This window comes from Aquila chrysaetos, chromosome 7 (genome assembly GCF_900496995.4).
Source record: "Aquila chrysaetos chrysaetos chromosome 7, bAquChr1.4, whole genome shotgun sequence".
Lineage (NCBI taxonomy): Eukaryota > Metazoa > Chordata > Aves > Accipitriformes > Accipitridae > Aquila > Aquila chrysaetos.
The window spans coordinates 46,076,995-46,095,359 of NC_044010.1; the positions used below are offsets into that span (position 1 = coordinate 46,076,995).

The 18,365-nt window shown below is 39.6% G+C and overlaps 1 protein-coding gene across 10 annotated transcripts in view; it reads right to left on the reverse strand.

The window, feature by feature from the left end:
• The window catches only part of CNKSR2 (connector enhancer of kinase suppressor of Ras 2), a 216,669-nt gene that overhangs the window by 157,689 nt on the left and 40,615 nt on the right, over positions 1-18,365 (reverse strand). For all 10 annotated transcript variants that reach the window (XM_030019601.1, XM_030019599.1, XM_030019600.1 and 7 more), the window contains exon 3: positions 9,721-9,923. In XM_030019601.1, coding sequence (XP_029875461.1) covers positions 9,721-9,923 — 203 coding nt within the window. The remainder of the gene's footprint in view (positions 1-9,720; positions 9,924-18,365) is intronic.

Sequence of the window (18,365 nt, forward strand, 5' to 3'; positions counted from 1 at the left end):
ACCTTGATTTAAAAAGGTCATGTTCATTTATGAACTCACTTTTATTGAAGATGAATGGAAGCAAGCCAGCAAATGGTATTATTTTACTTTAAGTATGGATGTTAATACAATTTGATCCTCAAATTACACAACTGGAATCTATCTGACATTTGAAAGCCTCCAGCATTTCTCTAAACAAAATCGCATGGTAGGCTTTGGCTTCTAATACCGCATCATCTTCCCTCATACTTTTACAATTTAGTTTGGTTTCACGGTTCACGAGGAAAATAATGACATTTTTACCTCATTGCTCTTAGTGAAAATCGTTAGAAATGCCCCAAATAAACTTTGTTGGCATTGAAGAACAGGCAAAGGGACCAAGGCATTACTCATTTCTGTTACATTGAAGTTTACACAGTGAAGATTTACTGAAAACAGCATGTGAAGCAGGCAGCAAGCGTGCCAGCAGGAGGGAGAAAACTACTAAAAATCAATAGCTAATATGTAACATTTTGAAAAGTGCTTCACAACTTGGAAAGATAAGGAGACAGGTCCATGTTATATGGACTTGGCTCCTGCAGAATACATAAGGGGTCCTCGAGCTGCCTCCTCTGTAGCTCTCTGTAGCTTATAAACCGACTCCCTCACATCAGTTTCTGCCGATGACTCTCTGGGGTATTGCTGCAAATTGGACCAGTAAAACTGCAATTCCCTTTCCTCCCTCTCCCCAGTTCAGACCACTTCCCTGGAGGCAATCTCCAGGCACAATTATACAGCCACTACTGCATAAGCAGCTGGGGAAATGGTAAAGGCTTCTTTAAATATTTACTACCAAAGGAAATGTATTTTGGTATTGCATCCCAAGCCTCAATTTCAACAGTGAAAAGTCCAGCAAGACTGAGTATAACAACATGCCAGCAGTTTCAACCAAAATATCAACAGAAACTTCATTGTAGGATCACTGATTGGATTTCATAAGACAGTGGGAAACACCAATCTGACAAAAACCCTCTTCATTGATAACATATCCACTGATTGTAATTTTAATAAAGCACAATATTATTGACTGTGAACAGATGAAACAATATGTATAAATGCAAACAAAGCCTACATGCACTGTAACTTTTCAATTGGCTGCTAAAACACTTTTCGTTCTCAAGGCATCAGACACAGACCAAGTAAAAGGAATTCCTTGTTTAATTAGACCACTTCTCTCTACTTTTTAAAAATTATTTCCTTGACCTGGCTGAGCCATTTCTATCAGCTTCCAATTTCTACTCTTTTCTTTCAAAGCCACATCCTTCACAGTCCCTTAAACCTTGAAGTCTCAGGTACCTCCTATGGCTCCAGTTAAGAAAAGTCCCTGAGAACAACTGCAATTTTCAACATGCGTGCTGTCCAATTCAGTGCTCTTTAAGCTAAACAAGAACTGAAAAACTGCCTTGGACTGGGGCCACATGTTGCCCCACTTCCTGCTGTGACAATGACCTCGGTGTCCCATTGTCTCACCTCTCTGTCAGTCATTTCCAAGACCTTTTCCAACGTACATTTCCCTATTCATGGAACCTTTTCTACTCAAGTTTCTCTTGTAATTTATTTATTCTTCCTTCAAAATCTCCCTGCGATTCTCTTCCTTTGCAACATCCACATTAAACACCTTTGAGCCCCACAGTGCCCCTACCTGACCACATGCCCTTTCCATTCGCTTCCTCTTCCAGACCTCTCCTGGTTCCTCCTTCCCATTCTTTGCCTACCCCTTCTACACCTGATATCTTCAGGAAAGGAGATTCAAGCAATCACATCAATGCTCCTGCACACACATGCAGGGTGGGTTTGCCCTTGTTCTCATCTTTTCTCCTGCCTTCTCCTTTCCAACATTTGAAGCCATTAGCCATTTTCAAACCACTTTCACAAACGGGTGGGTAATAGGTTTCAAAGATAATTAAGTTCATACATGTTTTGTGATCAGCTGGAAAAGCGGGAGCCTCTTAATTTTTCCACTGTGTACAAACCCACATTGTGAGCCTGCACCTTTTTAAACACAGATTCCAATGAGATGAAGAGCTTCTAAATAGCTCATTCACAGGGGGAAAAAAAACCCAACCCAAACTTACAATTGGTGCTTACTTTTTTTTTTTAACATTAAAGTCAATCAACTTCAAGACCCTAATCTATAGGAAATAAGGTTTCCCTAACACCTGGTATGAGAGAGCTACTGGTTCCTTTCATGTTATTTAAACCAGTGTTTGAGATAAATAATAAAACACCTCTGAAACACAAATTTGTTTATACATGTGTCATGCAGGCTGTAACACACATGCATGTCTGTATACACTTTTATGAACTGAAATCTAACAAAAATCTTTAGCAGTATCAGCATCTTTCAGAATGAAAAAAACCTATATTATCTAACATTAATTAATTAAGCCACCCTGAAGGATCGGTAGACAAACCAGCTACATCAATATAGCACAGCTAATTTCCACACAGAATTAAGAAATAATACAACTCAACAGCTATTAATACTCACAGCTACTGATTGCACATGAAGGAAAATCCTTTCTGAACAATTAAAAAAAGATGGGTATTGTGAAGGAGATGCATACACTCGGTATTTCTACATCATCAACATTTCAGCCTCATATGCTTTAACCTCCTCATCTGTCTGCTTCACATAACATTTGGTTAGGGGAAAATGATACATAGAAATAACTATTTCACTTTTAAAAGTTGTAACTTGAACAAATACAGATTGCTGTTAGTAAAAGCATTGCCCCAAAATGAAAGTTAATTATATTTCAACACTACTTGTAGTACTGAGCTATTTTATAACAACAGAAATTGTGAGGGGTTTAAAACCAATACCATACTTATTTTGGCATCCTAACAAGGGAAAACATACTCAGAGCAGTTTGATTAAACGTAATAGTCCAAAATTTTTTAAAGAGAGAGGTAACCAAATCAGTAATATAACTCAATCTTCAAAAGTAACACATTAAGCTCAAATAAAAATCTGAATGTACAATACCGTTGCATATATATTTGTCCCAAATGCATCCAAGATTCATATTTTTAGGCTTTCATGAAACAAACATTTTATTTGTATTTCTAATGGAACTGCTTTCTGTAGAATCAGGTAGGAATGCAGTAAAATTCACACTGGATAAAGGAATTCTTTAAATGAGTGGTCTGTTAAACATTTACAGCTGTTCCAGTAGCACAATACGCTTAAGTACCATAGCATTCTTAGGCAGCACTTACTGACAGGTTTGGCATACCATTCAAACAAGCATAAAGGGAAATGCATAAAGGAAACATAAGATTTACAGGTTTAAGACTGAAAACCAATTGACAGAAAGTGCATTATTTGTGTGGTGAGTAAAGAATCGCTAAACTCTTTGCTTTCTTTGCTAAACTCTTTGCTTTCTTTTTGTTCGGGTTTTCATTTGTTTTCCCCCCACCATCTTGTGTGCAAACCAAATTTACCCTGTCGGGACAAGCAATAACCGAGCACAGCTAACAGGACTGCATGAAGTCTCTTATAAAGGAGACTCTAAACCAGTAACACTTTCTTTGTAAGTAAGAAGTTATGGGCCTACAGACATTCAAGCATAATTTTCCCAATGAATGCTCCTCTTTACTTAAAACTACAAATAGACACACCATAAACTTCACCAAGGCTTATTCACCAAAAACAATGAGACAAAGAAATCCAGCTGGACACATTTTACCTACAGTGGAAGAAAATGTATGCATTGTGTATGTCACCGTGGTGAAAAGGGGGAGATCCATTTTTGAGTGGGGAATGCATTCTGCTACCAGAGCGCTTTCAGACAAAGCGGGCTTAAAGGGTGCGCTGAAACTCAACACCTAGAATTGTTCATTCATAAACAAAGAGTGTTTACATCGTCGTAGGCTGCACTTCTCCAGAGACAACAGAACATCACCAAAATAGTTTACGTAGCCCACAGCGAGTCTTGGAGGTCCTGTTCTGCTGTCCAGACTTAACCACTGAAGCACTCCAATGTCCTTAACTTTAGGCACAGATTTTAGCCTTACTTAATAGGATTTATGTATACATATAAGTACTTCGCAGAAAATTAGCACATTTAAGCCCATGCCAAAATGACTTGCCCACCTGGGGGTAAAAGTCAAACGATTACACCCCACCACTGTGAATGGGCCTAAAATCAGACCTAGACTTGCCAGAAAGGCCTTTTACTCTGAAATCTTACATTTTGTTGCTACTGTCAGCAATTTGACCCATATCTTTTATATGAACAACAATTTCTATTTACAGTTGGGCTTTTTGTTCATCTCCTTGTTCCATTTTGTTCATGTATCCAGACAGCAGTGGTAAATTAATCAGACCGGTGCACATTTGTCAGCCTGCTAGCTTTTTTCTGGCCACAGCACTGAAATGCTTGAATACAAAAATCTATCTCCACAAGATCTCTTTGTTCCTACTACTTAGACTTCAGTGTAATCTGCAGGAGCAGTTTAAGGTTTTTATTTCCAAAAAGGGGGTAGTAGTAGGGTGAAAAACAGGAGAGTTGCTGTGAAAGACATATTGAATCACTGCCCACACAGATGGCCAAGTTAAACAGCACACTAAAAAAAAAAATATCCAGTGTTCCCTGACAAATCCTAATTCACGACCATTAAAATCTGTGACACAACAACAGACGCAAAATTTTGTAGTAGTTATCTCATGGGAAGTTGATTATATTTTTTTAAATCCTTAATTGAAAAATAAACTACCGCATCATCTTAGTTGTGTCTTTAATGAAGACTCAATTAAAGCCCTAAGAACAACCATCCCTTCCTCACTCATAGTTTCTAAGTCCACGTTTATAGTTTATACAGATATTGTTACTATTTGCTAAGATCCAAAACATTCTTCTTGATGTTGCACAAGATATATGGTATGAGGAGTCCTTGTTTCAGATAATACGGCCCAAGCACTACAGAGCAGGCAGAAGCAAGAAGCCCAGAAGCACAACTAAGAAATTTTTCTTGCTTAGTGCAGTCAGCAGGAAATACAGATTTCCAGGGTGTTTGGTTGGCAAAGAAGACAGAAGTGTGGTGGAGGTGAATGAAGACAACATATCAAACCAAGAGCAGCATGGAAGACAGCACCAGCAGAAGCAAGGGATGCGAACCAGCTGTGTGCTGGCAGAGCAAGGAGACAAGATGGGAAGAGACAGAGATCAGGCAGCTGCCACCAAACGTCGCCCCAGGTCAGGTTCCCTCAGGATCCTTCCTCTTCCACAAAAAGCATTATAGTTCTTCCCACTTAAGACTATAGTAATGAGCTCTACCTGTTAAATCTAGCAGTCCCACAGAAGAAAAACATATGAGGTACTGTGGGACTTGAAGGGGAAAAAGGGGGTGCTTGAAGGGTTTGTAGAAGATGCTTTTGCTCCCAAGGCTGCCTTCACTTTGCAGCAGCCTCTGACTTATTAGGAGACAAACTCAACACTCAGTGGTCTGCCAACTTCTGATGAAAATACAACCTTCTGTCTGTCTGTCAGATGGTTTGTTAAGTTCTGGGAGAAAAAGTATTGGATGAATTCGAGCACCCTTCACTCAGGACTCATCACAATTTCAGTAGTACAATCAACAGACAGCAGCAACTTAGTAGAAAAGAATGAGATGCGAGTACAGTACAAGAGCTGGCTGTGTCTTAACCAGAGAGAAAGTTAGTTATAAGCATTGCTAAATGCTCTAAACTTGGAGCTCAGAAGAATTTTCTGGGATCCCTATGATATCATTGCTTTTCAGTTCATATTTGCCTCTGGACAAAACTGGGAAGTTTTCACTGGTGTCACTGAAGACGTTTTCACCAGTAACATGGTAAAATTTTGTTAAGGATGAAAACAGTAGTTTGATTCTCAACATCCTTTAGTTGTTCATGCTGCTTTTAGATCAAGAAAGCCACAGATGGATTATGTATATTTAATTCAGAAATCTCAGAGAGGCAGTGAACACTAACACATCCACACAAAAAGCAGCACTTTTACAAAGTGGTTTTCAGGTGGACTGTAAATGTGTGTTGTAAGGACAAAACTTTACCTGGGATTAACAGAAATAAATATGCCTAATTTCAATTTCAATTAAATGTGCAGATATTACTGGACATACTACTGTACAGAAAAAAATACTTTTATGAGGTTAGAGATAGCTTTATGCCACAAAATTGCAAGGCATTCGTGTTGTGGACCCACAGTAGTGAACTTGCAACAGTAATCCTACTTTAATTATACATTTTAAAAAATTCCTCCCCAGGATGGAGTGCATCAGGCCTACAAAAGGCAGAAGAATTTCCAGGAATCTGACACATCAGAGAAGAAGGAGGATTCAGAAAGATAGCATATATTACTATTCCAAAGAATACAACTTTAATGAATTACAGGAATAAAGACTGAAAAGAACACCAACGATCTAACTGGAAGTCTAGAACACCTAGATGACTGTATATATAATTCTTTAATTCCTGAGAAGTATCACTGGAGACATTCTGATGCCAAGTTGCTTTGAACATCAGGTAAGTAGTTTGTTGCTGTAACATAAAGTGTGGTTTTCCATCAGCCTAAGAGTGTCAAGTGGAAATGCACCATACTTTCACAAATGACTCTCATAGTTTTTCAATAAAGCACCAATCTCATCAGCAAATTGGCTTGGAAGAATTTGAAGATTAGGGAAAGAGTATAAAATAAAACATTATTAAGCTAAAACATTTTTTTGAAGTCTTCTGGAAGAGAGGATAGATTTTGTGGGCTGAGAAAGTAACAGGAAGTTAGAATAAGTCTAAAAAGTTTAAGGACATAATATATTAGTGTGATGACAGTTTCTTTACAGGACATTATTGGAGAGCTATTTCATGCTCCTCAAAATCATCAGCCAACCTCTTTTGAAAATAGCTAGAATTCTCTACTAAGTTTTCCAGTTCCTGAATTAAACTAAACCAGAAGACTTTTAAAGCCTGGCAATAAAAGTTACCCTAGTTTTTAGTAAAACTCAAATCTCTGACATACATCTGGAAGTAGGACTGCTCCAGGCAGAGACCTGGAACAAAGAGCATCCTTGGATCAGCCCTGCGCAGTGGCACTGCAAGAGCCACAGTGAAAGTAACTCAGCAAATCACAGCTCTCGCACTCCTTTTGATAATTGTGCCTGACCTAACAAGGTCCTTATAGATTGTAAGTGTCCTACAGAAACATCGTAAAAAGAGAGCTCGCTAGAGCAGCAAGTGAAGCACAAGTTGTATGGAGTCATCACCATTCCCTACACATGAAAAACACATCATTGCATTTCTGTGCAAACTGGAGCTGCTGCTAGCTGCTTTTTCCAGACGTGACCTGAAAAACACTGCATAGGGGCAGCCTAATATGGCTGTTACAATGGGGTGGATAACCCTAGTAGCCACTTTATTCCTCCTAATGGTTTGTTCTCCCCTCTCTCACACCCCAGAGATGGAACTGGTGTTAGAAACCAACCAAAAACTAAGATTTGGGGCCCAGATTTAATAGTAACAACTGTGCAGAATAAAATTAAATACATGTTCCTGACTTTAAATACTTTATTTTTAAAATCTTTCTATCTCCCCCTAGTGGCCCCAAGAGCTTCTTAGGAGGAATACAATAAGCAGAATCCTATTGATCTCCAGGTGTTCCCACTTCCTGAGAAAAATGCAGTCATTGGCCTGCCTTCATCCTAATCTGGGGGCTTCACAGCAAAGGAAGAACAAACCTAACCAAAACACCCACATGCTCATAAATCAGAAAAGTCTTCAAATCTTACAGAAAACATTTGCCAGAACCAGGTGTTTAAGCTACACAGATCTTCAAAAGGACCTTCCCAGAAATCTGTACGAAATTGAAATATCACTTCTAGGAAGCCTTATTTGGATACTAAAGACAGCATTGCTAAAGTGGGCTACCACCATGGCTGCCCTCATTTTTAACTTCTTGGAACTCCTGAGTCTGATCAGCTGTCATTTCAGATAAATGCAAAATGATTTTTGCATTTTACTGGGAGTAGAATTGATATGCATGTTTTTAGACGTTATTTGAGATATCTTCCCCTACCAACACTAAAACCTGCTAACAGAATTGCCTCTGACAAATACAATATAGCTGCCTTTGTAAACATAATTTTACTAAGAGGCAATTCTCAACACACTTCTGAGCTACAAACAAATTTTACAGACTGAATTTGTCTTTTAATACTAAAAGTCCATAATTTGGGTGCAGTGCACAGTACTACAGTGACACATTAGTGCTCAGATGCAGATGTTTCCTAGCATCAACAACTACTTTCTTCCTGAAGTTCAAACACTAAATTCATATTGAGATGCCAAAACCACATTGTTTTTCAATGTGTTAAATGTATATATATGTGAAAGTTTACTTTTTAATACCAGACTATTTTTGGGGGGGGGGGGGGGGGGGGAATCATCTTTGTAACTAAGTCTTTATCCATTAGTCACAATTCCAATGAGAAAACAATCAAGGTTATTTCCAAATAGAAAGTGGTGAACACTGATCTGCCTATGCAAAAGAACATGGTTTTCTACTGCTCCTTCTGTTTTAAAGCCCAGAATGATATGCTGTTCTCTGCCAAAAATTATTCGCAGGAAGAAAAAGTGAAGCCTACAGGTCTTCCAAGTAACAACAATAGGCTAGAGGCAGAGCTAAAAATATATTCCCCATTTTTCAAGTCTTAATACTAAACTCTTTCCATGAGATTGTATTGCTTCTGTGCGCATCAAATGTTAAACAACTAAATAGAAATTCAGGAGCCCAACTTTGGGTAGTCCGGTTTTGAAACTTGGGGAAAGGCTAGAAAGGGAGGAGAAAAGAAGCAGCAGTGGTAGCTGCAATCTGCTGAACAAAAGAAAGAGTTTGCAGTTCAGCTTAAGAAATGGAAAAGATTCATGCCTCACCTAAACCTTTCATATGGAAATCATTTATGGGACAAGAGCCAGTTTTCCTCAGGAAAATGAAACACAACAAAACCCACAGCAGTAAATCCAAACAATTCTGTTGGATTTTAAGAATTACACAAAGATCATGCTCTGAACAAAACTTCAGCTGCCGGATACAAAATAAGATATGCCTTTAAATCAAGATGAGCATTTTATTTTTGCTGATTAAAAAAAGCACTGTGATGCATTTTATAAATGTCACTACAGATATAGTAAAGCAGAGCACTTAAGTCCTGGTCCCACATACTTCCTAGGTAATAGAGGTAAAAGTATAAGATAATTCCAATTCCATCTACAGTTTCAGAGGTATTTCACTGCCATTTAAAAAAACTAAAACACAACATGCATGTTTAGACACACACACACTGGAAGTATACACTGACACCTATATAATGAAAAGTATGACCACAGTTTTGTGAATTTGATACTATCAGAGCAATGAACCCAACTTATGCAGGTCAAAGTGTTGCTCTATATTAATAATAAAATACATATATAACCTAATGATGTCATGCTGTTGCTATATTGTATTTCCAGATATGTGTAGGGTTGCAGTGCATTTAGAAGTATTGTACTGAAATGCTATCTGAATTGCATGCTGACTTAATAAGAAAAAATTGCTACAAATATCCACTCAGAATCTGTAAATGAATTCTGCTTCCGTTTCCATGTCTATGTTACATTTTCTAAAGAAGTTGGGGTTTGTGTGTGTGCATGATCTGGTTACCTGTGACACATTTGGGAGATTTTACCTGTCCAACCAAGCCAGCAGACTTTTAGCTGCTCCAATCAGATCCACTACCGATGTCAGAAAATCATTCGGTAATTTGCGGCTGGTCCTTCCATCATAGTGACCACTCCTCCTCCTCCCAGTGATGAAGTTCTGCAGATTTTTGGCAGATGCATTCAGTTTGTGAGAAAGGGTTTTTAGATTTTCTGTTTCCAAACCATAGTTCTGCATTGAAAAAAAGACAAAGAAAAGAAAGTTAGCTTTGCAGCTGAACACGAAGTACCGAGAACAGCAAGACTGTTCTTCTGCTTCAAAACTTAACCATTCCTAATAATTAAGGTAGAAATACACCCACTCATTAGTTTTTAAATGTATGGCATGTTCTGTTTCTGAAGTGCATAAAAATAGAACAAAAGAAGAGAAAAATTATGAGTGATCTTCTAGCTGGTTTTAAGTGCACTGCGAAAAAAATCTCAAAATGAAGGAAAAAACCTAGTCTGGAAGATTGATTTTCAAAGCAGTGCATCGCTCTCAGTAGATCAGACGGTTCTCTCAGTAGATCTGACGGTTAGGGATCAGTCCCTCGTGTCCGTACTCACACTGATTCCTAAGATCACGTTAGGCAAGAGGGCTTGCAAGTAGCAGAAGTATGCAGTATGGACACAGTGTGACACCAAATTCTTTTGTTGGTTTCAGTGGAGGAAGCATGTTCATTACGTTATTTTTATTCCTGTTAGCAGTAAAGGACCACCAGAATCACAGACCAGAGAACACAGTGCTACTCTGCTCAATGTCTAAGTTGCCCTTCTAAAGTCAAGTTGTAAACTTTGCTTCCATTTAAGAATCAATCCCTTAAACTTAAATTGCATTCCTCAGCTGTGCAGCAGACAGAAATAATTATGCAGAAATATTAACAAATAGTACTTGAAAAATCCTTCAAATATACAAATGTTGCTGAAAAAACACTGGAGAATGCCCTAATTTAATGTTCAATTACAATATAATATAGAACCATCAGTGATTTGTTATTTCTATAATAGATTTGTTTTCCTCACAAATGCAAAGAATGAGTTATTTCAAAAGAGATCTTCTTTTGCCTTTGTAAAGGAATAAGCAATTGCATAGACTTGAGCTTATTATTCCTGTAAGAGAAAGATGGGACTTCTGAAGGGGCTCCTCACCTTAACCACGTCACAGGGTTATAACATGGGGTGCTCACAACTTGTTCAGTTGACGACGGAAAGGGCTACTTACTTTCCTACCACAAATGATGACAGAGTAGGATGCAAAAAGCTGCACACAGAAAAATCTACTTCCTAACGACACACCCCATCCTCACCAGCTCTCCTCCCAGGCCCCCGGTTTGGTCCCCATGCTAATATGTCCACAAGGAGGAGATGGGAGAAGGGATAGAATCATAGAACGGTTTGGGATGGAAGGGACCTTAAAGATCATGTAGTTCCAACCCCCCTGCCATGGGCAGGGACACCTTCCACTAGACCAGGTTGCTCCAAGCCCCATCCAACCTGTCCTGGAACACTGCCAGGGATGGGGCATCCACAGCCTCTCTGGGCAACCTGCTCCAGTGCCTCACCACCCTCACAGTAATGAATTTTTTCCTAATATCTAATCTAAATCCACCCTCTTTCAGTTTAAAGCCATTACCCCTGGTCCTATCACTACATGCCCTTGTAAACTGGCAGGCTGCTTTAAGGTCTCCCCGGAGCCTTCTCTTCTCCAGGCTGAACAACCCCAACTCTCTCAGCCTATTTTCGTAGGAGAGGTGCTCCAGCCCTTCATGGCATTCCTCTGGACTCGCTCCAACAGGTCCATGTCCTTCTTACGTTGGGGGCCACAGAGCTGAATGCAGGATATATTTGCCAATGCTAACATAAGACCAGTGAAGCTATTTACCACAGTCTTTTTTCTATAGGAAATGGCTCGGGCAGGGGGTGGTTATTTACAGCAGTTGTCATGCTCCTAATCCAAACCTTCTACTAAATGAACTTAATCTCCTCTTTAATTACACAGGGACTGCAGGAACGTTACACTGAAGCTAGCCCTGGTGAGCCCCCAGCCCTCCCATAACATCCACCCCCAAGCAAATGGGAGAGCATCACAGAAAGGAGAGACTTCAGCACACAGCTTGCCTGCCGTCTGCCAGCCAGCCCCTCTTCGCGCTTGAAAACCGAAAACACATTGTGAAGGAGCTGCTAAAACAACAGCCACCTTTCCGCAGGAGAGGATGGTTAATGGTTGGAATCAATGATCTTAAAGGTCTTTTCCAACCTAAATGATTCTATGATTCTATGATGCACTTTGGGGATCGGCTTACAAGGGAAGTGACCGTACACTAAGGTTGCACTTTAAAAACCGCTACTCTAACTTCTGTGACCATCCATGTTTTGGGCAAGGAAGGCTTTGTGGGCATGTTTCTCAACTGTAGTTTTTGCACAGGCGCCATGCTCTGCCACCACGTTCAGTTCCCAATTAGATAAATTGTATGTCTGGGCAGTGACTTTTCCACCACGTAAATATTCGATAGCAATTATACTACAGATAGAGTTAGGTTATAAATAAAAAATTACAAGATGAAAAAAATAAACGGGGATGGAAAATTACTTTATTATGGAGCTAAACAGCTCCTAACTAATAACTTACTAAATCAGTCCAAATTAAAGAGATAAACATCAGATAAAAATAAATTTGTTTTTTGCTGTGGTTTCCTGCAGTTGCTGTGGCTGAGAGAGCACAATGGAGATCAAGGACGGGGTAGGAGTAAATTGGAAAAAGAACCAAGAGGTTTGTTCTTACTGCGTCCTGCTTCTTGAGCATCTAGCTCATTTTGGCAAAATTAACGGGGGAAAAAACAAATGAAAGATATTCCGGATGAAAGACACGCCACACAAAACGTTTTACAGACCAGCCAAACCAAAGCCCCACCGCAAGCGAGCCCCGCGACCCCCACGCAACATGGCGCTCGCCTCCCCCAAACACAGGGGGAGCGACCGCAAACCGCAGGCTGGCCGCGGGGGCTCCTCGCAGGGTTTCCCTCCTTCCGACACGCCGAAATGCTGTATTTCGTAATTCAAGGGGCTGTCCTTAAGAAGCCGAGGGAGATTATCCAAATACCGCGCTTCGCCTTCACACCATGTGAGGTAAACTAAGGCAGCGGGGGGGGGCACGGGGAAGGAGCCCGGGAGACCGCGCCGAGGCCCAGGCTGGATCCCAACGCTCCTCCTCGATAGCCCCGAATTATTTCATCGCGCTCTCTTCGTCCATCCCCGCTCCGTCAGCTGGTCTGTACGTCACCCGCCCAGAGAGGCGGGCGCTGGGTACCAGTCTGCACCGGTGTGCCGTGCCCACCACTGCGGGAACCCCGGCAGGCGACCCGCGGGCCCCCGGTCCCTCCAGAAAGCAAAGCACCAGCAAAAAGAAAACCTGCAATATTGAACGCTGCGGACCGAGCAAAACGACACTCAAAAGTTTATTCTACGGCAGGAAAATAGGCTGCATTTATGGATGTGCTTCTTTAGAAAATCAGCTCCGACAAAAGCTTAGTGGCCTCTGGTTAACATTTCAAGTGGGAGCCACCTACAGATGCACTCTTTTTCAGATGTCTTTTTTTCACCGTCAGATATGTGGAAAGGAAGAGACAGCGTTAACAGATACAAAGTTTATTTTCACACATATTCACCAAATGTGCGTGTGTCCTTTAACATAAAAAACTGAGGGACAACTGTAACACTTAAGCTCCATAAAAAAATTCAGTCCTACATGAGGAATGACACCGATTTCGGTAAAGCCTCCACCTGTAATAGGAGACACATAAAGCCAGGGATGGAAAATACAGAGATAAATTTCAGGCAGAACATATTTTTGGGCAACTGTGTTTATTGAAGCCTTCGAGTAGAAGGATCCTAAAACAGCAGCCAAGCTAACAAAATCCCCACTTTGTTTATCACTAATATTTCTGGCCCACATTAAAAACGAACAAAGAGTTGCACGTTCTAATACTGGAAAAAAGCTTGCTCAAATAATAACCGCCAAGTTTAATCATACTTTATATGCAATAATATACTATTAACAATACGGTTTTCTTAGAAATGCACTGCGTTTATTTTCAAGCACCGTAAGAAGATAATTGCAGGCAAAGGAGACAATTCTTTGTTTTCCCCTACTCTGCATTTAGCCGGCGCTAACACAAGTTATGCTTTCATTAGCCAAAATAAATTCACAGTCTCTAAAAGAACCACAAAGAAATCTCTGCATGCTTGTAGAGATTACGAGAAGCAAAGCAAGTCTACGCATCTGCTTTCTCAACGAGAGGCCACGGAGCAAGAGTCTCTTCAGAGACACCCCGCCTCAACAGAAATGGCTCTAATGCAGTCACTTCTGGCAATCACAAAACAAGAACTTGATGAAGCTAAGCTACACAGAGTAATAGCTTGTCAGCAGGTGTTCGAACTAAAGGTGGTGGGAGCTATTAATAGACATTTTACCTGCTAATTACTTTTCTGTGGCTTCACATGACAGTGTGAGTGATGAATTGTAGCTCTTTTCTTCACACACTGACAAGCAGCAGCTCTAATCATCACTGATGAGTTTTGCTGTTTTTTGGTGAGGAGAGCCAACCTAGACCCTCTGCCAGCCCACCCTTACACCAGCACCACAGGGTAGGAAGAGAGTTCAGTACCCAAACTTTGGAAGTAAAGTGAAATTTTCTTGGATTAGCTTGATCAACGTTCATCAGTTGCTCCCCCACCTCCCCCAAATTTAAAAAAAAAAAAAAAAAAAAAAAAAAAAAAAAATCAAAGCTCATTTCATCTCTTTCCTGTGTTAAATTCACTTAACGCTTGCTGGCAGGGAAATGCACCTCACACTGCTAGCACAGGTTAAAAAGTAAAGTGTTCCTAACTCATATAGTGCTAACTGTCTCTGCAGGCTCAGACAGGGTGTCTAGAAGCTGCCGAGACCTTTAGGTTAGGGTATTTTTATGCTGCCCGTTGCAAATGCAAAGACATCTCGGCTAACTAAAAAAGCCAAGCTCAGACACCAAAAGAAGTCTGGATCTAAACACACCTCAATATGCAATACAGACATAGCCACAGTCCCATTAACAAATCCAGAAACCCCTTAGAACAGATGCCTTGATCACAGCTCTTATGCAGCCACAAATGCCTCTACATCTCCAAGCACAAGGGCCACATTAAGTTCAATGACATCATTTGACTCCTACAATAATCCAAGATAGAGAAATGAGCATATGGCCCCTCCGCCTACCTCCCTAAAGAACTGCTGCTTCTCTTCAGCCCAGAAAGCTGCTGGAAACCATGTGGAGCAAAAGGCATGCAGCAACCAGTGCTAACTCTTACCGAAGAGACACAAGATGGGAACTGAAGATACTACTGTAACACTGGTGCTTGGGGGCAAAAAGGAAAATAAAAACAGTTTCTCCAGGCAGGCAGAGCAGATAACAGTGCTTATATTGATTAATTTCTGCTGCCCCTCTGGAGAAGGCAACCATGACTGAATAAACTACAGAACGTAAAGGTTTATTTTCCTTTGGCAAATGTTTGTCCTCAAACACACAAACATTATTTTTAAAAGAAGGAAAAAATGGCAACCTTTTGAAAAGACAAACACTATAGTCTAGATAGCTGTACTGTGTAATAAATTGTGTGCAGTGTGTAATAAATTACGTGTAAAGAAATGTAACTTCTCAGTTATGCCTGGTATCTCTCAGTAATATGGATAACAATCACAGGGGTGAAATCATAAGTTTTCTCTCTAATGCAACTTTTGAAAAAGTCTTTTTCTACTTATTCACAGACTGAATGCAGGACATTTAGGTAAGAATAGCATATGACCGCTAAGAAACGGACATAGGATAACCTCAGGCAAGCTTAATTCTGCTCCTCGCTATTTTTCAGTGCTTTCATCTTCCATATTTAATCCTTGAGCATAATTTCTGTATGTATTATTTATTCCTTTTAAACAAGCAACCTGGAAACAGTAAAGTTCATGAGAGCCCTCAGTTCTCAGGAAGCCTGGGTAAATTTTTAAATGAATGATCAAAACGGCATCACGCGGATACCATGGCATGTGGCAGCCATTTCAAAACCACACCTCAAAATCTGGGGTTGGGGCAAGAATTCACCAAGAAAAATTCCAACCTTTGTCTCCAAAGTTGTTTTTAAAAACAAGGAACAAAATGCATCTGAACCTCATTCTCCAAAACACTGGCTGATCACATCCCACAAAGTATGAGGCAGATAGCTTACCATCCCAAAGTTGCAAGCAACAGAACACAGCTTGTCATATGCAAGGTGCCTTATGTAACTTTATACCTCATCAGATCTGCCTACAACATGCATTTCTAACGGCCCTTCTTCCAGCGCCACGAAATGCCAACACTAAGGTTATCTTTCCTTCAAATAGCACTGACATATGGGGTAATTTAGAAGTGCACAACACATGATCCTTACACATCTGTTTCATAAACACAGAATAAGCAGAAAAGGAGAAAAAGCCAGATAGCTCACATGACACTTGTCATTTACTGCAATTATTAAACATATACTGATTAAAAGGCAAATGGTCTCAAAGAGTATAAATATTTGTCCTAAATGTTTACAGTCAGAAAAAACCTCAGGTGCATGATACTTATAGCCCTGCAAAACCCGGGAAAGATTCATAATCATCATCATCATCCCCTTTCCTGAAAAATGCCCTTCTTCTTCTACAGCACAAGCAAGCAACGCATCAAAAAGCCAAGCCCTGGTCATGCTTTGTAGCACTAATAGAGCAATTATCTAAACTATTCTTCTTACTCTTATTCAACCAGCAGACTCTGCAAGACCAAGTGCTCATTAATGTTTTGCTTTTCTGCCTTCTCATAAAATTTTGTCCCTAGCCAGCCAAGTGCTCTTATTTCTCCAGAATTCAAACTATCAGTTAGATATTCAGTTACATGCATTTCACAAAGTCTTAAACAACTAACCAGCAGTTTAAAAAAAAAAAAAAAACAACAAAAAAAACCCCAAAAGGAAGTAAGTAGATTGTTATGAACACACTCACTAACTCTTTAAAACACTTTACATTGTAACAGCCCCTTTTATCCACTCGGCTTTTAACTAGTGGGTTGGACCTTTAAAGGCCCTTTCCAACCCAAACCGTGCTATGACTCTGTGTACCAGGGCATGTATTTTGTACTTGCCCAAAACTCCAAATGGCACAAAGTAAAAAGCAACTAAGAAAAGTATCTAGGATCCATAACTGATTCTTGAGGCAGGTGAGAGGAAGGACATTCACCCTTTGCATACAGACATATTTACTGCCTTTGGCATACCAGGGGGTTTACTGCAGTTCTGTGTAAAAGATCTACTAACAACAGCAACAAACATTTTCAATGCAATCTATAGGAGCTATCAGAAACCCTTTAACTCCTTAGCTTTATTGATCCAGTGATGGACTTCAGGATTTCCTTCTCTGCAGTTAAGTTAGCTCAGGCTGAAGACAGGAAAGCAGATGATAAATAAGCAGAACTTGAACTTGCAAAGGGCAATAGTAAAAAGGGTAAGTAATTTTTCTGGTATGAGCGTGCAGAATATTAACAATAAAACCCAACTCCACCACATACAAATCTCCATTCCAAAATGAAGCCTTCCTCATTTAGCACTACCGTGATTAAGTCTAATATTCACTATTACTGACAAAAGTAGTTTTAAGATCTGACTAGTGATAAGGGCAAAGGAAAGGATTTCTGTGTGAGAAATGGCAAGAAGATGAAATTAAGATAAAAGGCATATTTCTTAAGAGGAATCAAATCATTCATGGGTAAAGTAGGTCTATTTTTTACATTCATTTGCATATAAATGTTTTGTTTTAGTGGTAAATGATAAGTAATTTTCATGCTGTTAGTGCACACCAATGTTTTCTCTGCCAAATAATAATGCTATTTCATCTGCTGCAATCTTCTAGATTTACAGATTCAAATACATAGTGTATAATAAATTCCTGTGTATCCATAGCAGATTTAAATAACTAGTATGAAACCAGTACTGAAACCAGTACACTGTACGAAGCAAAAACTGTTTTGTTTTTTTAACCAAACTCTATTCTACACAAATGTAGATTCCCTGAAGAAGTATTTTGCAATTTCACATGGACTTCAATAAGTTCTTTGTTTCAGGAAAATTTTAAAGCATCCAAATGTTATTTGTGAAGTATTCTAAATTTTCTTATCTTCCCAGAACAAAATAATTCCCACTTTAAGGTCTCCTTTTAAAAAATATTTGAAAATGTTCAAAATCAAGCAAAACTAATTTAATCTTCATGCAAACAAAATGTACATGGTGTTTTGGAGAAGTAAAGCAAAAAAAATTCTCATGCATCAAGGCATTGTGGTGCTATGTCAGGTAAGCTACATTATTTTCTTAAAGATGGAAGAAGAAATCTTTGGCTGTGCAGCCTTCAGTCTTTGTATTCTCCAGGCAGTGAGGCAAAGGGTAGCATTTTCTGGGAAAAATATTATACCAAGGAGACATAAAATTTAGAGTCCATAGACACTCAGCAAAATATGGCCATACCCAGTTTTGATAAATGAAATTCCATCTCCTGACAAACAGATGATGGAAAAAGAATTACATGCATTTCTTTGCTTTC